This window comes from Lygodium microphyllum, chromosome 9, assembly GCF_053477565.2.
Source record: "Lygodium microphyllum isolate KBCC chromosome 9, Lygodium_microphyllum_v1.1.10, whole genome shotgun sequence".
NCBI classification, from domain to species: domain Eukaryota; kingdom Viridiplantae; phylum Streptophyta; class Polypodiopsida; order Schizaeales; family Lygodiaceae; genus Lygodium; species Lygodium microphyllum.
In genome coordinates this window covers 126,415,731-126,437,010 of record NC_141143.1, presented here as the reverse complement: position 1 = coordinate 126,437,010, position 21,280 = coordinate 126,415,731, and the positions used below count along the sequence as shown (strand labels likewise).

Genomic DNA, 21,280 nt, shown 5'->3' with positions numbered 1-21,280 from the left:
CCTTTCAAGTCTTAGAGAAGATCAATGGCGTGGCATATAGGCTGAAATTGCCAAAGAATTGGAAAATTCATAATGCATTCCAAGTGAGCCTATTGAGGCCTTTTATTGGTGAAGTGCCGGAAGATATGATTCAAGAGAAACAACCTGAAGTAGAGAAATTAGATGAGATTCTAGTTCCTGAGCAGATCCTAGCACATAAGGATAGGAAAGTGAAAGGTAGAGTTATAAGAAGATTTTTGGTGAAATTCAAAAACTTTTCACCAATGGATGCCAAATGGATGGAAGAGGCTGAATTGGCAGATTTGCCTCAATTATTGCAACTTTACCGAGAAGCTTTCTTGCTGGAACCTACAGTGACTTAGAATGCATTTTGAAGCAATGTGCATTCTCTATTGTACAATTGAATATTGCATCTCATTGAATAATGCACAATGTATGGTTTACACTTAGCATTAACATGTGTATCATTGAATAAAATCTCAGTGCTTTGAAGTTGTATTCGTTACACTTCAGTTGAATGATTATACATGTTGTGACACTAAAAGTTCGGGGATACGTGCTATCACCCTGTGTTGCATCCGGAAACATGTATATTAGAAAGGCTCCTAGTAACCATGTTGGATACAGGATGTGATCCTCCACCTATGTGAGACTTGAACTTGCAGTGGCACAAATGGTAGTAGGGAAACTCCTACCATCGTCCCGTGTCATCTGTTAGCAAGTGATACATGGGATGGCACTAATAATATGAAGAATCTTGTTATTGTCATGTGTCATCCGTTAGCATGTGTGGCATACAATCAAGGACCTTACTTCTTTCAAGAGGAGGGTATGTCACCAAGTGGTGATACTTTTTGCAATTGCTTTCCTTATTTACTTGTATAAATATTTTATTTTTCTTTTCTTTAGTTGTTGTTACTTTTTACCCCCTTAGTTCTCTTGGATTAAGCCGGGATCTTTGCATGGCCAGAAGAGGCAGCTGTAACCAGCCTTCCTTCCGTGGATGGGTGGTAAATCCCTAATTACAACTTAATTATAGCATAAAAAATTAATGCAAATCTGAAAATAAAAATTTACCTATACTGATCTTGGACAATGCACACCCGAATTGGCCCCAAAATTGGCGCCCCTTTTGGTATTTCTTTAACTTTATTGAAGAAAAAGTTGATTTACAATGGGATTCTCCTAATCCCCTTCGCAATCCAAACTCCCCTTGCTGTCCAAAGTGACCAGCGAGTCTTCAATCTATTTTGCACCTTGATTTGGGCACTTAATTGGCCTTCACCCACTTCATAGACGATGGAAATGCCCCAAATTCAATGGCTGGCTAGTCCTCCACTTGAATTTAGCTGAAATCACGTTCAGCCCTGTTGAATCCAAGTCTTGGAGTATCCAATTTCTGGCACACTTCCCAAGGCTACTGCTAAACCCTAATTTCTACTATAAATTAGAGATTACAACAAAGAAATTTGCAATTTCTCTACCTCCAAGGGTCCAAATGCTGAGATCTTCGGAGCAAGACTGTGAAATGGCTGGGAGATGAGAGAGAAAGCTGTAGAGAGAGAATTTAGAGTTTCTTCGCGAATAACTGAAGAAAATATGTCATTTACTACTACTGCCCTGTCTCAACAGCTTGTAGATACAAAGAACTGAAGAAAATCAATCATTTACTATTGTTCCCTGACTCAACAACCTGTAGATGCTATCACCTGCTATTGATTGATCTTTCTCCAGCCCCTGGCTGCCTCAAGTCCTCCAATGGCTACAAATCAGACCAACACCATCTTCCCCCTCTCTCTTACAGGCTTAATACACTAAAAATGCCTCTCTCCAACCTCTAAAGGCGTTTTTCAGTCTTGCATAGGCATTTTTAACAAGTGGCAGCCTTTCCAAATGGTTTTTTCAACATTATCCATAATTAAATATTAATTTTCAATCTTTAAATACTGAAAATTAATCTAATAATTATTTCGGTGCCCTGAAAAATAATCTGACTGGCCAATAATTAAATTGGCTAGGCAACTTCCATTCCCGAGTGTCTCTACGTCATCTTTGACTATCAGATTGGCGTTAGGTACCATTAAACACCACTTCTCTAGTGTCACCAACTGACACTTATGGCCAAATGAATGACCTAGGCCAACAACTAGCACTAGATACCACCAAGTACCTGTGTTGCATAACTGATAGCAACTTTTGCCTTTGACATCCCGTGATTTCCTCGGGTCCTGAGCTTGTAAAATTTACTCTAACCCCAATTATAGCTCACATGTGCAACATTTACTTAACCATGTGATTAAAAACTAATCCACATGTTAAGTGAGATTTCAAAAATACATGTCCTCATGACAGCAGCCATTGGGGCAAATTGGACTAATGGTTTGTCTGAGCCTTGGGACCGGATTAAATAGACACTGAAGAATAGAATGCCAGTGGTTTGGCACTGGATGCTTAGCCACTGGAGATAGTGCAGGACAATGAGCCTGGCCAAGACAAAATATGCACATGTGAGAATGCTCACGGAATAAAAGTCACTGTAACTGAGCCACATTACACTTTTTGATATGGTTGCAATGATAAAAGTTGAGGAATACAAGGGTCACCATCCTAAAATTTAGGAAGTTACTATTTTTGGACCCCAGAATCTATTCCCATCATTATCTTCATTTTTGCATGAGAATTAATAATCTAGTCTCTACCAAGGTCAAATTTTGCAACGATCATGGAGAATTTTAGACCGAAATGTTTAAACGTGAAAATTGTTACATGTATGCCATATGTCACAATTTGGGCACGAATTTCCAAAAGAAAGAGAGAGTGGGTTTTTTTTTTTTTTTACATAATAGGCAAGGGGCAGATCTGAGCGTGAAGTTTTCAGGGACTGTGGGCAGATTGCTGCAAGTACATCAGCTATGGAGAGTACTTCTTCGTCTCTAACTCATATACGGAGGTAGAGCTTGCTCCCTCTAGTCAACTCTCTCTCTATTCTCAAAGAAAATGCTCTGCATGATGGGCTGATTCCATCGAATGTACAGCTCTATGTTTTCTTTGCACTTCTGCTAAGGCAAGAGTCTCACTGTCCAGTTTAAGGAGCAACTGATTGCTTCTCCAATGCAAGAACTAAAAAAAGTGATGACCAAGCCTCACGGAAACAAGGTTTTCAGCCCTGATTTAGTGTTGTTTGTGGGACTGTTTTACGCCAATCTGGTGTTGAGCAAGGGAGTAAAGTCTCTATTTGTGTGTGTATGTGAAAAGATCAGGTATTAATTGAAGGAACTGCCACTTTATATGAGTCATAGACCGGTTCCATATCTTGCTTGCTTCACATCTTTGCAATCTTTATGTCACCCACACCTTAGCCATTTTCCTTCTTCACTGACACCCAGTAATGATAGGGATAGTATGCTTGTTTTATGAAGGTCTTGGCCATCCCTTATAACTCTCCCATTTGGGGCACGAACACTCGATAGGAAAAAAACTAATTTGAAACCCTAACTTAATGTAAAATCTATCAAAACTACAAAGCCCTCAAAAAAAAAAGTCCATAGCTGATTCTATCCGCCTTTGCAGGACTTATTAGGCCACTGAGCAGCCATCATGCACCCTTTGTCAGATGCCCTAGTCTCTGTGGGATGATCACTTGGGCTCCTTTGGTAAGATAATCATTGCCTTTGTAGTCTTAGTAAGCCATTGGGCAACCGACGTACACCCTTTGTCCGATGCTCTAGTTGCTTTGTGGTAAGACACCTTGGGGTAAAAGTTTTTTTTTTTTTTTTTTTTTTTTTACAACTTGGCTGGTCTACTTCTCGTGGTACCTTTGTTGGGTCTAATAAGGGTATTGAGCTAAAAATGCATTAGCTTCACTTAAACTACCCCAAAACGTACTTAATTAAGGAAGAAACATTGTTTACTTTTAAAAAATGTGTTTCTAGAGTGTCTGTGTCTCATAAGCACAAACCCACTTGGGAGGCTCCAAAATTTCTCCTCGGCTTGTGTTTACAGCACACTCTCTCTCTAGACTACCGTCTACATCAGGTCCAACCACCACAGGCTGCATTTACTGTCGTTCAACATTTAAAGGCTACCTTGCTGTGATTCGGGATCTGTCAGGAGTACGACACACTCTCTAGGTCATTACCCCTACCCTGATCCTTGAGATACAAGAGTTTAAGGTTCAATATTCATTCACTATATAGTGTGTTTGCTACATGAGCATTGTATATTCGATAGTCATATCACTTCATTCATTCTTTGTATTCATTGTCTCTGAGTTACCCTAACCATAACTGTATTCTATCAATCTGTGCTTTGTCATATGGTGTTATTTGTGTTTCTATATCAAGGTATTTCTTCACAGAGGTTATGAGCTAAAGAGTGTGTCGTACTCCGAAATGGATCCTAAAATGCAGCAAGGCAACCTCCGTGTGTCAAACACTAGTAAACGCAGCCATAGAAGATTGGATCCGATGCAAAGAGGCGGTAGGAGAGAGAATATGCAGCAAACGCAAATTCTAGAGGAGAGAGACCTAGCAACTGTGCAGAACAAGCAAACACAAGTTGACTCGTATTGGATGACAGGTGGAAACTGATGGCGACAATGTAGATGCTGATGATGACTGTTGTAGGAGAGAGAATGACTGCAAATGCAACCAAGATGATGATGGCAATAACTTCTACTGATAGCGATAGCATATGAAGACCCTAACAACAACAAATGCAAGCTTCCTAATGATGGCGACAACTCCAAGAGGTGGGCAACAAGTGGAAGAGATTGGAATCAAGCGCAAGATGGACGCAGACTACTATGGGAAGCTCTAACCGTGATGTCCTCTACGAAGGGGTATAGGCAGCACAAATACAGCTCTTGAAACCTACAAAAACGAGATTAAGGTGCTTGTTGAGGCCCCCAAATGCCTGTCTTCTGTAGCAAATTGTTATTCTATGATCAAAAAATGGACCGACATCTCTCTCTCTCTTTTTTTTTCCCGTAAAAGGTAATTGTATTAATTACGAAAAAAATTACAAGTTTACTTGATTACAAGATACATGATGACACTAAGCCATCATGTGAAAAGGTTCCAGTACTAAGAGTTACAAAGTCATGGCAAAGACGCAGAGGAAATTGCCATATGCTAGGGACGTAAGTCCTCCCGAGAGAGCATGTCAGAATACTGGAGAAGATCTAGCTGCCAATACAAGAGACCCTTAAGCCTAGCAATATGCCGCTAAACATTATAGGTGGAATCAAAAAGAAAAGCATTCTGAATGGTCCAGTTATGCCAACAACCTCAATATCGAAGAAAGTGAAACACGAGCTTCATATGTGGTTGTACTGGAGTAGGGTATTTGGGCTGCACAAAAACCCAATCAAAGGGGCATAGCGAGAAACCAACCACCGCTCGCCAAACGGCTGACAAGAATGACCAGATTTTCTTAGCGATGGGGCAAGAAATAAATCGGTCGGGCGGATTCCACACTAGTGGTGCAAAAGAAACAGTTGCCATTGGAGATTCATCGCTTGGAAAGAGCTGAAGCAAGGGGAAGACCACCAATCATTACCCTCCAAAGAAAGACCTTATATTTGAAGGGTGTCTTGTTCAACCAGCCCTCCATCACACTTGCCCTCCACCATGATCGGGATTTACGCAATCCCCATACAGTATTCGCTTTAGTAACCAGCCATTGATGATCTCTCTCTCTCTCTCTCTCTCTCTCTCTCTCTCTCTTTCTCTCTCGTTGTAAACTGACTGAATGGCTAAGACCCAACCCCCAAAAACGTTTTCTCAGTTTATATGGGCATTCTAAACCCATTTTTCAGCACTATCCAACAATTTAATTAATTTTTAGTATTAAATAATCCTAAAAATTAATTTCAACCCTTCTGACCTTGCCCAAAATTAAATGTGCCCGTCCATAATTAAATTGGCTAGGCCATTTGCAACCTGGAGTGGTCCCCAACCTCTGTTAACCCTTAGACTGGCATTAATTAATTAATTAATGCTAGTCCCTACTGTCACCACCGACACTTACCGAATTTACCAATTCTCATCATAAATCCAACAAGGTCAAAACTCACCATTGCTAGAGGGCTCAACACTGAGAAGGGCTTTTCTGATATGAATATTTGACCAGGGCATGAAAGTGCTTGGAGGCAAAGAGACAAAGGTATCATCCTCCTTGAATGCCCAAAGACTTCATTACCCTTGTTTGCTGGTGTTTACTAGTTGAATTAACATGGAATTTCGTTCACTTTCCAATTGCTTTTGCCAATGCAGCAAACAGAAACACAAAGTTGACTGATCTACCCTATTGTATTTGGCTTAAAAGCGGCCAATGTGGTAATGAATCCAAAAGATCACAGTGATGCAGTTAACTAAAAGTGTCAGTCCTTCTCAACTGAAGAGATAGCCCTTAGTGCTGCTTCTGGTAACGAAATTCCTGAGGACCTACATGATTGAATGAACATCAAGGATGGCTTTAGGACCTACATGATTGAATGAACATCAAGGATGAGTATCCTGCCCCACTTCAAACACCAGTCCTTCTCAACTGAAGTGATAGCCCTTAGTGCTGCTTCTGGTAACGAAATTCCTGAGGACAATTAAGGATGGCTTTAGGACCTACATGATTGAATGAACATCAAGGATGAGTATCCTACCCCACTTCAAACAAATAAATGATAGCAGTCCCATGAATTTTTCTATTCAAGTGAGCTGTTAATTTGAGCAGATGCAGTCACATCCAGTGTACAAACAAACACGCTTATAGTTAAGCACGGTACTAATTTTGCAGAAAACTGTTGCACTCCGAAGTAATCAATTTATAGATGCATGCTATCATGTGATTAGCAGATGACTATTTGAATCACTGTCAGCTACAGGCAGATAGGAGTGCAGTAAGAGAAGAGGGTGATTAAATCACAAGAAAGAAAAGTAGTGAGTGCTGTAGGTGTAACACTAACATGAAAACAATGTCAAAGATTATCCTTAAATTGTGCTTCTCTTAGTGTATTAGCAACGTGTATTAATGTAAACATATTAGCTCAGTTACACTAACGTGACAATGGAATAGGGACTGTATTTCACATGCACAAGATGGGAAGCACGAGTACAAAAACATAGCTATAAGATAGTGTGAAGGTAATCATGCACCAAGGACCAAGTACTTGCCTTTAGGATATTTCCTCGACGTTTGTCAAGAACAAGGCCCCTCACCATGTACTGCCAATCAAAGCTCCAGTGTAGTAACTGCAAACCCATAGGATCATGAGTTACACAAGTAGAATATGTATATGAAAGGGCCAATAATGAAACCGTCAACTAAGCAAAATTATTACAACTTAAGTGAAAATCTCTACCAAAAAATGGTTGATAATAATTTATATATCTCCCTGAAAGGTAAAGGTGGGAAATGCCCTGCAAGGACATGCTTGATATCTATACCAGGAAGAGCAAAAACAATATCAACAGGATCCAAGTTGCTCATCACAACTATCAAGTGGGGATCAAAACATGTTACTCAGCTGTTGTCAAGCTCAAAATCATTGCTCTTCCTCACACAAAGAGCATTTATCAGACACATCTTGGAGTGTGAAAGCGTGACACAGCTGGCCAAGTTGACAGACAGCCCAACTGAAAACTTGGAGTAAAAGGATTTGAACCTTTGTTCTCGGTGTTGGAAACCGATGCCTTACCGTTCGGCTATACTCCATGTAATTGTAACAATGTTACTGCCGAGGAACACAGCTAAGAGGAGGCTCTGAAAGTTGGCATATAACTGAGATTCAGTTACTAGAAGTACAAAGGTTGCCACCTGATGGTAGCATATCAGTGCAGGGAATTGAAGGTGTTATATGTTGCATGGACTTCCACCAGGTTTAAAGAGAATTTCAAGCCAGTTATACTTAGCATGATCCATACTGTGATTTTGCTAGATTGATTCAACAAAGAAAGTATGCAAGGATAATACATGTGACTCAGCAGATTCTCCACACATGGGTGTTACGTTAAGGAAAATCAAATGGAAGAATGCAATTGGACTGCTCCTTCCAAAGTAAAACCATACCGACATAAGAACTTCCAGAGTACCTTGAATTCACAGATGGTCCTTGAGATTCTTTTGCAAGTCCAATAAAGGAAAAGATGGTTTAGGGCTACAACTCACTTTAAAAGAATACAATAAAAGTCCACTGCCCCCAAGCTGGCCACTCGAGTTGGCAGCTATCTCAACAAGTGACAAGAAGAGGGGATTTGCAGAGTGGGCATGTTAAGGAGGAGATTCACAGTTTGTATCACAGCAAGAAGGGAAATTTGAGACTCTGTAATTCTGTAAACAGGGTGCTTGTAGCAAATCACAGGTTCTTTCCTGCATGATATGCATTGCCTATATAGGTATACAACCATGTTAGTGTATCTCTGTAGATTTCACTGATCATTCTTCCAATTGGCCATGCCATGAACAGGATTATACATACATGAGAGGCCGTACCTGTGAATTTCATTGGCCATGCCACAAACTGGATCTTAACAAAATATTCCATAAATCCAAAACGTTTCCACTACTTGTTAAATGCACCAATCTCGCAAGTGATTAAAATTTTCAACATAGAGATGACATCTGCAATGATGACCACTGAAATTTCTAAGAATGCAACTTAATGGGTTTCAATTCACACAAGCAGATTACATAAGTAACAGCAAAAGGAAAGCACCTCTTCAGGATAGCCCAGGTTGAACACAAGCTTCTTGATTGTACCATGGTATGCCATAGCCTCAAATGTTTCAGGCTTGTACTGAGCAAGTGTGTAGTCCATATCAAACCCAACAGCTATAATGCTTTTCATGTTCAGTGACCTGTTGCAAAATATTTGCTTTTTTTTGTTAATGCTTTGAAGCCAGCCATTGCCTGCCAATCTGTTCACATCCTGTTTTAAAAAGCATTCCCCGTTTGCTATTGAGGCTGACACTCCATGGTGCTCCTCTATGGTGTTTTCTTTTTCTTCCATTGAGCCTACTGAAACAATATAGTAGATTGGATATGAGAGCTGGATTTCAGATAATGATCGATACAGAGCTTTTCTTCTTATGCAAAGAAAAAATGTACAAAATAATTGAACATATCATCTTTTACTATGTCTCTGCATGTCCCTATAAGTGTTTACTCTTATTGGCACAACACACCTATCAGGCAAATTCGCAGTAGGCGTAGGTTCTTGAGACCACAGTCCTCTGCAAAAGATTGGATAAATGAATACAGCCCTCAGTGGTTTGAGAAGGTTACCTGTAAAGTGGTTCCCATCAAGAAAGTTTAAAACAACCAAGTCTTAACTTGAAATATTCATAGATGGATGAGAGGAAGTAAGGACAAACAGGTTTCATTTTCCAAGTATTGACATATATAACAATAATTACAAACTACTCCAAAAGTACTCTTCAAGACAAGACAGATTGAAGGATCCCCACTATAGCATCTAGTACAAAAAACTCATGACGTTCATTTAGTCAGATAGCACTTAATTGTTAGAAGTCTGACAATAAATCAAGGTTGGTCCCTATGCACCTTTGAAAGGTTACTGATTGGTCGATAAATCAAATGAGGCCGTCGTCATCAGTGTCCTTGCCATCTTCATGTCATTCATCCTTCCAAACCTGCATTGAACTTCTCAAGGATCCCTTGGCCTGAGTGTGAAGTGCCTTTGGTGCTCCCATTTGACTTGTCACTGACAATTTGAACCATTGCAGCCTATCGGCAAAATGGTCCAAATGGTTTTTGCAGCCTTGTTACTGAAAGTCCTATCAAATGGAAGTAGCCACCATACAATTGATAGAGTCTCTTCCCTTTAAATAGAGGGTGATGCAGACACCAGTTAAAGCTGGCGGTTCCAAATTTGGAGAGCATCTGCCAGATCGATGACTGTAATTTGAGTTCAACAAAGAGAAACAAAGAACAGAACTCAGAAGCCTATTTAATGCTGAATGAATGGGACTGCATAAAAGACGGCTCCACCGGAGAAAGCCCCTGCAAAGTGCCCTAAGGTGGCATGGCAACAAGGGTGCCCAAAAAGAGCAGCAGAGGATGGAGAAGAGCTGAAACCAGCCTTCTTTTTTGAAGAAAGATGGTGGGACCACGATTCACAACTGATTACAGCAAGCAATTGTCAAAATGCATAAACACTAAAACAAACTTCAGTACTTTACCAACTTTGGGCTAGATTGGCCCCAAACCTTGGGTCTCCTTGCAGTGTTTCTTTTTATTTATTTCCAGAAAATGTCTGATACAACTAAGAAAGGCCAATGCTCTAAAAAAGTAGAAGACCAGGCTAAGAACTTGCAATCCCTCCAAGTTCTGTCAAAGTAAATCTCCTACAATTCCAGCAAATCAAACTGGAATCCCTCCAAGTTTCATAAACATAAATCTCCTACAATTCCAGCAAATCAAGGCTCACTCCCTAACAAATCTGAAATCACTTGCTGTCCTTTGCAACTAGCAATACTATATTTCAATTTGCCCCTTGACTTCGCACTCCAAGGAGCCAAATTGATTCCTTACCTATTGCATGCAATTCAGCCTTGCTGTAAACCATCAGATTTCACCCCATCTACTGTCTATTGACTGAATTTAGAGTAGCAATCTTCATGGCAAGCTGAAACATGCATGCACACACCCCAAGGCAGTCATGCATGCCCTAATTCTTGCTGGTTACAGACCTAGGATAAGCAAAATCCCAACAGCAACGCTTGAGTCCAAAATTGAGGCTCCAAACCAAGGTTGCATCTTGTCTGTAAGCGAGATGGATCCATCCGATTAATCCAACCCAATTGGATCCATACGATCCATCTAGGATCCATCCAATCTGACCAGATAGTCAAAACTAATTGTTGCCTATTTGATCCGAAAAGGCTCCTTATAGTTTGTATTTTCCATTTTTGCCAATTGTGATAGTTTTGCAGCATTTTTTTTGGTTGGCTCTGATTTAAAGCTCTACTTTAAAAACAAAGGACACCTTGGGGTACCGTACTAAGTCCACCGACTGGATAGATCAAACATATTATACCTGACTACTCTGCTCCAAACAACCCATTTTCTTCACCAAAATGGTCATGGATCATGTATGGAGGAGATAGAAGCAATAGGAGAGAGAGTTTTCCTACCCTAAAAATGCCCAAATAGCCATCACTTGGCCTGATTTGATGTGCAATGGTTGTCACCTACCTGTTTTAGACCCCTGATTAGGTTGCCTACTCAAAATGGCGCACCACATGCTATTGCCAGCTGCAGGTGACTGCCCAGCTTGCTACTATCAAATGCTCCAAATGGGTGCTCAGCTCCTGTCTTTGCCCCCAAATTGACCTTCAGCTGCTGTCTCTGTCCCCCTGAACCATACTCTCAGCCACTTTTCAATCTTGCATAGCACTGGTCCTGGCTGAAGTAACAAACCTGCCATGCCAAACTCAACCTCTAGACTGAATTTCTAGCTATTAACAGTTCAGTAAAATGAAAAATATTGTCCCTACCACAATCTCAACTTTAAATTCCTAACTGCTATGAACTTGAAAGTGTTGAAACTTTCCACAAATATTATTCCAAGACATTAAATGATTTATGTGTCTAACCCCCGGGACACCAAAAGTCATTCCCAAGGAGCTATTCAATGTCTCTGACCAAGATCTATCCTAGGTAACCACTACACCTGTCCACCACAACATTTACCAATGTATTCTACTACCCAGGATAGGGTTGCCTGTCATCTCACATTCAACTTGACCTCATATGCACACAACACGTGTAACATTCAATTATCCCAAGTGCATTAAGTTAAAATTCACAACCCTGCGACAAAGCTCCCCCTTGAAAGGTTGCAATTGCCCTCAATTGCATTGCCATTAGACAAAGGTATCAATGACCACTGGAAATGCATGTGGCATCACAGTCAAGCAATGTCTACAGCTATTGCTTAACCATGCTCATGCAGCAAGCATGCTTAAATTCCAACTTCTTAATCCAAGTTGCAATCCATACACATGAATCAGACTATTGTTAAAACCAAAGGTACTAAACCATTATGCCAAAAATCCACAAAGGTGTCTTGACCATTCCTAGGCAAAGTAATGCAAACATCAAGTATAAACAATGCCTCAATCCAAGATGTATTCCACACACGTCTCTTGCATCACATACATCTGGAGTGTCTCATGTATCCCATGAGTCCCACGCAGATTTAGATTACATGCAAATGTACATCCCATGTATCCCATGTGTTCCACACATGCCATGCAAATGTACAGTCTCAGAGCCATGGTACAAACCATGCGATCTACACAACAAACCACAATGATTAGTACACTAAACATGATCCTCCAGGCCAAAACAGAGACTACTTCAGAGCCACTCAGAGAACTAGAAGGGCTCTCCTCTGTGGAAAAACAAAGTGCAAGCCAACATTGAAGTGTGCACAAGGGGGAGAGAAGAGCTCAAAAGTACAAGAACAAGTCTTGCTTATTGGTTGCTCATGAAAGTACAACTTGGGTCACTCTCACTCATCAGTTAATGTAGACCCATGGGCTGTTTATATAGCCCTAACTAGCTAGGGTTAGGGTTTTCCCTTCCCCTCAGGACCATTCATACCTGCCTGCCCTTATCCACTCCTGCATAAGGAGAGTTCATATACCTATACTCTCAACACCCCCCCTCAATACCAGGTGGCATTGGAATACAAAGCATAAGAGAATGCTCCCCCTTAACCCAAACTAGGATGCCTTTATAGATCAGGCTACAAGTATAGTTATAGGTAGAAAGGATACAGGACTCAAAAGAGTCCATCATCGGTGGATTGGGAGGCAAATTTGGCCTCCAATTCCTTAGGTACTTCAAGATGGTTAGGATATTTACTGGTAATATGTCCTGTCATCTTACATTTATTACATTTCATCTTTTCTGGGTATTTTTTCCAATAGTTGTTTACAATATGCATTTTCTTCTTACAAAAGGTACACTTATTAACAACCGTATGCACCAAGACTTGGTCAGGGATATTGGAGTAGATGTCTGACCGGTGCTTCCTTCTTTGTGATTCCTTTTTTTTTTTTCATCCAGACAGGATTGGATGGTACTTACCAAGGTAGGATTGGGAATATTAGTAAGAGTTGTTACAAGTGTGGGAAAGACCTTTTTGATTGCTTTTAAAAGAATGGCAATAGTATCCTCATTATGGATTGGTGCTTGCACTAAAGAAAGCTGTGTCATGAGGCCCTTCATATGAGAAATAAATTTTCCCAAGTCTTCTCCTTCTCTATATTCCAAGCTAAAGAATTCAATCTTAAGGAAAATCTTGATGTTTTTACATGTAGCACCGTAGAGCTTTTCAAGCTCAATCCATTTCTCCTTGGCAATGGAGAGCTAATCAACATGATGAATCAAGGATTCATCTAAGTGTAACATGATTATTGCTTGAGTACATTGATCATCCTCCACATCAGAAAGATTTGCAGGATCAACAACTCTAGTCCCTTGAATGAGAGGCCAATAACCTCTCTCCATAATTTTGTACCTAATGAGTACTTGCCACGGGTGAAAGTCTTTGCCATCAAATTTACGAATTTGAAGGCGAAGATCTCAACATAGGTTGAGGCCATAGGAAGGTCTTACTACTTGCTCAGTGCAAGTAACAGTGTCTAATCCTTTACAAGGGACCACTAGTGCAAGGATGACAACAATGTAGATTTTATAATTAAAACTTCAAGGTTGAGAGTGGTTGAAAATCATACATATGGAGTATTTCGAAATAGGACTTAGGTGGTCCTTGCCTTCGACCAACCCTTTTTTTATATTTGACTGTTTTCCTTAGCTTTAGTGAAGTGAACTTAGACTGTACTTCTGGCTCCTCCTAATAATGTGGCCTATTAGAGGAGTTCTTGATGAAACAAGGCTGATCAATTAACTCTATACTATGGGATGAATCAGAGGAGAGTACAATAATACTCATTTCTCTGATTTACTAGCAGCAAACAATAAGAAGCATCAGATAAATGCATCAGTAGTGCTAAGAAGCACTTGTACTAACTTCCATTCTTCTACTCATAATGAAGGTCGATCTTTACGAGCTTAGTAGTGCCCATGGAATGAGAGGAAACTCTGCATTTGAGCTCCACAGGGCAGTACAAATCCTGACAAGGGTTTTTCACTTGTTAGAATCACTGTTGATAATGCCCAAATTGAAAAAAAAAAAGAGAATAAGAAAGCTTGAAGCTTCCTAGCTATGGCTGCTAGGAAACCCACAGTTAGGATTTTGTTGATTATGGGTAATAGAGAGGGAATTTCTCTGAACCCTCCTAGGTGTAGATGGCCCTCTTGGGGAGCTATGAAAGCCCCATAATAGCCGCCTCCATTGTGCCCTGTGCTGGTCATGATTCACCTGGAAGCAAGCCGCTGCTAGAAACTGCACCGAATTTGCGTTTGCTGCAATGCCGTGCTCCTACGCCCACAATGTCAAGGTTTTTTGTGGCACACTGTTGTGCCTTGAGCTGGGGAAGAGATCTTCAGAAGGAATCTTGAGCTGAAATGCTCTCCTTTGCTCTCCCCAGGTCCTCCAACAGAGGTGGGTCGAGCTGTGGCTATGGAGGTCAAGAGGCAAGATGAAGAAAATGAAGGCTCATGTGCACTTAGTGGTGCAAGAGGTTGAGGAAAGCTAAGGATCAAAGATGGCTCTGATACCATGTGGAAAAACAGAGTGCAAGCCAACATTGAAGTGTGCACAAGAGGGAGAGAAGGGCTCAAAAGTACAAAAACAAGTCTTGCTTATTGAGTTGCTCATGAAAGTACAACTTGGGTCACTCTCACTCATTAGTTGATGTAGACCCATGGGCTGTTTATATAGCCCCAATTGGCTAGGGTTAGGGTTTCCCCTTCCCCTCAAGACCATTCATATATGTCTACTCTTAACTTGTGGTCCATGCAACCACCATGAGTCATAGATAATGAGAGTTCATTAAATTGCCTTGGGCCTCAACCTTAAGATTGAATTCCACACAAAAGCTTGTGTCATTTTAGACCTTAGAAAGAGAAAATCACTTCTCTTCTCACTTCCAGAGGATCACGTCTCTCGTCTTTCTTAGTAAGAGAATTCCCTCTCTCGTCTTTCTTAATGAAAGAAAAGACCTTAAACCTTGACTTGTAGGGCCCTTATCCACTCTTGCATAAGGAGAGTTCATATGCCTATCCTCTCAACATCCTCCACCAATTTGGCACATAGCATCTACACAATCTCTACCAGGGCTGTGTGGTATAAGGCAATGGGGCCACGGGTCATTCTCACCTTGTGTAAGAGTGTAAGGCAACACTCAGCCCTTATTGCTGTACAGTGCTCCCTCCTGTACCTCCTGATTCACTCCTTGTTCCTCTTATTACTGCCAGTTTATAGTTTGTAGGTGGTTGTACATCTTAACTACTGGTTTTAAAGTTTGCAGATTGTAGTCCCTACAATAGTGCATTTTAGGACACACGTTCCTTTGCCAAAAACACCCTGAATTCATTGATCAGCCTTGTATTGGTCCACACCTATCTTGAAACCCTGCTTAAAGGTGTTAGTTGTTGGATTGCCAAATACTACCTCACAAGCATACTGCAGTAGAAGTGAGTACAAGTACTCTTCCCCTGCATTTTTCTGATCTCCACAGAAACAACAACAAAGATTCGTTCGTCGACTTTAAATATCCATCCTTTTGAGGTCAAATAGACATGAAAGCCTTATTGTGACAGCCTATCAGCAAGGCTTTGCAAAAGGCACTGAGTTGCAAGGGAATAGTCTTTGCTTACTAAGTATGAATTTTAGCCCACGGTCAGGTTAGCTGGCCCAAAATGTTTTGAAGTGTGCAAAATCAGACCTCCTATAATGTAGGTCATAACTGTCAATGAATGGTAAAGAGACCAAGGACATTATATCCCTTATCTTTGTCGGATTAAGAGCAGGGCATTAATTGATAAACTCATCAGCTGAATAATCAGTTGTGATTTAGAATAGGAGAATTTGGGACAAAGTCTGAAGAAAAGATGGCAGCATGATCAACCTGCACAGAAAAAATTGCTCAACAACTTGTTATTCCTGGTTGGCACTTTATCCGGTTTACTCACCTTTTCAATATTTTGAATTAATTGTTAAACTGAATGTAGAGGACAAACATAACAAGCCTCAAGGGAAGGTGTCTAATACAGAGCTTTTCAATAGGGGCTTGGGGTGATCCTCTTTTAGAAAAAATGAACAACTTGAAACAAACCAGTCCCGAACAAGATACTGCGTGAACCCAATCCAATGTTCACAAAGAACCTGCAGCTTAGTGTCAAGCAAATTGCAAAAATGGTAGAAAAGCCTCTAAATCTTCACAGGAGAGGTGTCCAGCTACAAAATTGGGGGGAAACCCTCTGAGTTTTCAGGATGGAAGTTTTGAATGGATAAAGATAAGTCCATTTTAGTTCTATTTTATTAAACGAAATTATCAACAAAGAGCTTGACTGATGTCTTCTTTCCATGCAGCGTCGATTCCATGCTCAATCCTGACAAGCAGGCAACCTGTCCAATCTGCCAGATTACCCCTCTTCATGAAGCTGCCTTTGACAGGTCCTTAGTGCGAAGTTTTTCGTGTTCACACATCCAATATTGATAAGATTACGCCTTGAATGGTGCTTTAGATGGGTACGTTAATGCAAAATTTTCTCATGGACGCACATCCAATAATGATCAGATTACATCTCTTAATGGAGCTACTTTTGATGGATACGTTAATGCAAAATTTTCTCATGGACGCACATTCGACAATTGATCAGATTAAGCGTCTTAATGAAGGTGTCTTTGATGGATGCATAAGGGGTAAAATTCCTCATGGACGCACATCCAATAATGATCAGATTACGCCTCTTAATGAAGCTTCTTTAGATGTATACGTTAATGCAAAAGTTTCTCATGGACGCACGTCCAATATTGATCAGATTACGCCTCTTCATGAAGCTACCTTTGATGGATACATTAGTGCAAATTTTCTATCCAATAACAATAGGGATGCAAAGAGCGCAACCTGAAAATGAGACAAATTCAGAACAAACGCAGACATGACCGGAAAAGGTTGTCTCATACCTTGCAAAATGCACGAAGAGACGGGAGAGGGTGTTGGCTTGAGCGAGCATGCCACATATATAGAACGTCCCTGCAAGGCAACCGCTGTGGACGATAATAATGATGAGTGAGCTTGCAAATAGGGGAAAAAAAAAGCAGATGGTGCTAAGCTGACGCAGGCCATTGAGGAGGAGGAGGAGGTGCAGCAGCAACAAACACACACACACACACCCTCTCTCTCTCTCTTTTTGCAAGAATGGATTATCAAGAGAGAATATCAGGATCTCTTTAGGTGATACCTTTGTTTTTAAAACTCTTTTGCCTAACACATGGTTCGTTCTCTCTCTCTCTCTCTCTCTCTCTCTCTCTCTCTCTCAATCAAGAATGCATTCTCGTGGGAGTATATGAGGATCTCCCTTTAGATGATACCTCTAGGCTCCATTTTTCCATTTTTGCCAAATTATATTGTTCTTGGTGATTGTTGTTAGTGGTAGTGATCATGCATTCCAAACCTAACACATTTGCTCAATTTTGTTGGGACATCGCTAATCCTTGCAAGATCTCCTTCGCATAAAGTATATCGCTAAATATGGAGAGGTCTGTTTGGTTCACATCAAGAGGTCTCCCTCCTTATGTACCTCCAAAAGGTTCTCTATTTATATAAGATTGTTTCATAATTGAGTACGAGAAGGTTGGAGTTATTCATCTAACCATACCTTACAAAATGAAATTTAAGTGGTTACCTCTAGCTTAAGGTAAGAGAAATCATGTGTAGTGTGTCAATCACATCAATCAATATTTCTATATTGATCCTCAACATATCGTGTCAATTTGCTTATAACATCCAATCCAATTTGTAGTATACTACTTTGGTGTAGGAAATCAAAATCATTGCTAACACAACAACACACTTGAACAATTAAATTATATTGGATTTGTGAGTGGTGTCTAGATTAGATATGCAATGATGTTGATGACAAGGACAACATCAATGTACTAACACTCCTCATGAAGCCAATGAGACATGACATATGGGAGAGGAGTTATCTCCTTTGAGCAATAGAGGGTTTACTTATGTTTTTGTTAAAAGCTTTTTTCTAGGTTCAAATAAGAGACTGAAAAAAGTGCCAAATATACAAGGATTTTCACAAGTAACCTTCTAGAGATTGAAAATGAAAGCAATGAAAAACTTTTGCCTCAATCCAAAAAAATTTATCGAAATCTCTTGGCCCGCCATTTTAAAATATCAAGTATTGAGGCAACCCTTCCTTTTGCTAAGTTAGAATTCCACTACTTTTTCACAATGCTTGCCAATTCCCTCTTTCCTATGATCTTAAAAAGTGGAATGTGATAATAAGGTACTTGCCAAGTAGTCAGCGGCATGAATGGACCCGCAATGCCACCACACCCAAGTCAATTTACTTTGTGCTAATGCTAACGCAACTTTCACACTGACCTTGTCTAGCACAAGTTTAAAATGAAGATACTACATAAAAGCCTTTCTAATTGGCCTTTCCCTCTCCTTATCTCTGTATCACGCTTTGAAATGCAACATTTCCCTTAATCACATCATTTCTCCCCTTTTCTTTACTAGAGGGTGCCTACCATGTAGGAGTAAAGTTTAAGAAAGTGAAGGGAGTGGTCACAAAAGTCAAGGTGGTGTCGTGCCCAACTCTTACTATACTTTGTGGAGGTCTTGAAAGGAAAGTGAACATGGTGTAGCATGCTCTTTTGCCTCCTTAAGTGCTACAATTGTAGCTCCATGGACTTGCTACATTCTTGAAAGTCTAGTAAAGTGCATAGGTGTGGCACCACCCTCAATGTGTTAAGAGACTCTTATTGTGTAAGAGCTCCTTCCCGTGATGCATTTAAAACAAACTTGTTTTTTGTTGTCTTCCCATGCTCATGGCAATCATATCTCAAGCGTGCTACATTGCTAACAAAATGAGAGGAGACTACAATATGAGAACTTAAAAGTAGATATCGATGATGTTAAGCGATATTAGCCAACACTGCAAAACAACCAAAAAAAAGGCCGAATTCCATGAAAATAGTAAAAGGTTCCTCAATAACACATATCATCTTGATTTTATTTAATAAGAAAGTAAGAAAGAGAGGGAAATCAAAAATGGTTCATAGTGTATTTTCTTGAGAATGTAATGTTCTTTTGGGTAAAACGTCCTTCCCCTTACATGTAAACATAAGAGAAACACTCATTCGAGTTTGCAAATACATTCTCTTTATACCAACTCTCTCCATTTCTCCTAATCTCTCTCTTCCATTTAAACATAAGGTGTCTCTTTTGCCTTATTACCTTTATAACATGGTTGTCTGGTTGGATTAACTTCATTTTAGCACTACCCATCAACCCGATGTCAACAACCACAAAAACCTCACATTAACATATAACAAACTAGATATAATGGCCTCACCAACTCTTGAATATACTTTATTCACAATTTCATTCTTCAAAATGCCATTGGCCTTTTCACTCTATTGCCTCTTTTACATATTTCTTTTGTCCATCTCTCACTTTTTCAACCCAAGGTGTACCACCGAAAACATCTAGTTAACATAGAATAGAGTAACAATAAAGGTCTCAATGTTTCTTGTTCGCATTTTTATTCACACAAAATGTTGTTGATCTTTTTGCTCTATTTCCTCTTTTACATTTTGCATTTCCTTTTTTAGATTTGGAAGGATCATGGTTGTTATTCCCATCTCTCTCTCTCTCTCTCTCTCTCTCTCTCTCTCTCTCTCTCTCTCTCTCTCTCTCTCTCTCTCTCTCTCTCTCTCTCTCTCTCTCTCTCTCTCTCTCTCTCTCTCTCTCTCTCTCTCTCTCTCTCTCTCATATACACAAACAAGTGGATACCCTATTGGCAAGCCACTTATTGTATTAACCCACAAATCCAACTTCAAATCTCCCTTGGCAAGCCACTTATTGTATTAACCCACAAATCCAACTTCAAATCTCCCTTTTTTCCCATGCCTATGCTAAATGACCATGCGGAACATAGGAGTTGAGCCTAATACCTTTTGATTGCCACACATTCAACTTAACCACCAAAACTGAGCTACTCATTTGCTGTGTGTGTGTGTGCACGCCTCATAATAAGACCACATATTCTTTTTATTTACAAGTTCACATATTCACTTTGTGTGTGTGTGTGTGTGTGTGTGTGTGTGTGTGTGTGTGTGTGTGTGTGTGTGTGTGTGTGTGTGTGTGTGTGTGTGTGTGTGTGTGTGTGTGTGTGTGTGTGTGTGTGTGTGTGTGTGTGTGTGTGTGTGTGTGTGTGTGTGTGTGTGTGTGTGTGTGTGTGTGTGTGTGTGTGTGTGTGTGTGTGTGTGTGTGTGTGTGTGTGTGTGTGTGTGTGTGTGTGTGTGTGTGTGTGTGTGTGTGTGTGTGTGTGTGTGTGTGTGTGTGTGTGTTGGATTATGGAGTGTAATATGTTCTTTCTAATAAGAACATCTTACAACATATTACATCTTGTAGTATGTTCTTATTAGAAAGAAAAGTGTACATCCATATAATATCACAAAGCCAAAGGCAAGTGGTAATAAGACACTTAAAAGCTTGTAATCTTATATATGATTAAGCTATACAATCCACCATGTAAGATTTATTCCCTTGTCACAAGATTGGCTTAATTTAGCATATCACAAACTTTCTCATTTGAATAGAAAATAAACATATGAGATGATCAACTTCAAACATATTTAGGTGACAAAATATTGTACATCCATATAATATCTCAAAGGCCAAAGGCAAGTAGTAATAAAACACTTATAAGACACTTAAAAAGCTTGTAATCTTATATGAGATTAAGCTATACAATCCATCGTGTAAGATTTATTCCCTTGTCACAAGATTGGCTTAATTTAGCATATCACAAACTTTTTCATTTGAATAGAAAATAAACATATGAGATGATAAACTTCAAACATATTTAGGTGACAAAATATTGTACATCCATATAATATCTCAAAGGCCAAAGGCAAGTAGTACTAAAACACTTGTAAGACACTTAAAAAGCTTGTAATCTTTTATAAGATTAAGCTATACAATCCATCGTGTAAGATTTATTCCCTTGTCATAAGGTTGGCTTAATTTAGCATATTACAACCTTACTCATTTGAATAGGAAATAAAAACATGAGATGATCAACTTCAAGCATATTT

General features: G+C 39.9%; 1 protein-coding gene and 1 non-coding gene across 5 annotated transcripts in view; both read right to left on the bottom strand.

Moving 5' to 3' along the window:
- Positions 1-17,347, bottom strand: part of LOC148031560 (uncharacterized) — a 148,134-nt gene extending 130,787 nt beyond the window's left edge. Inside the window, exons 1-4 of one of the 4 annotated variants that reach the window (XM_087685107.1) lie at positions 17,123-17,347; positions 9,180-9,227; positions 8,711-9,012; positions 7,170-7,247 (exon numbers count right to left, since the gene is read on the bottom strand). In XM_087685107.1, coding sequence (XP_087541233.1) covers positions 7,170-7,247; positions 8,711-9,012; positions 9,180-9,227; positions 17,123-17,285 — 591 coding nt within the window. In that variant the 5' untranslated portion in view covers positions 17,286-17,347. Of the gene's footprint in view, positions 1-7,169; positions 7,248-8,710; positions 9,013-9,179; positions 9,280-17,122 lie in introns of all 4 variants that reach the window. The other 3 variants (XM_087685108.1, XM_087685110.1, XM_087685111.1) reach the window with 3 other exon arrangements.
- Positions 7,640-7,710, bottom strand: TRNAW-CCA (transfer RNA tryptophan (anticodon CCA)). The gene has a single exon. It is a non-coding gene; the product is annotated as a tRNA-Trp (tRNA).
- Positions 17,348-21,280: the final 3,933 nt, after the last annotated feature.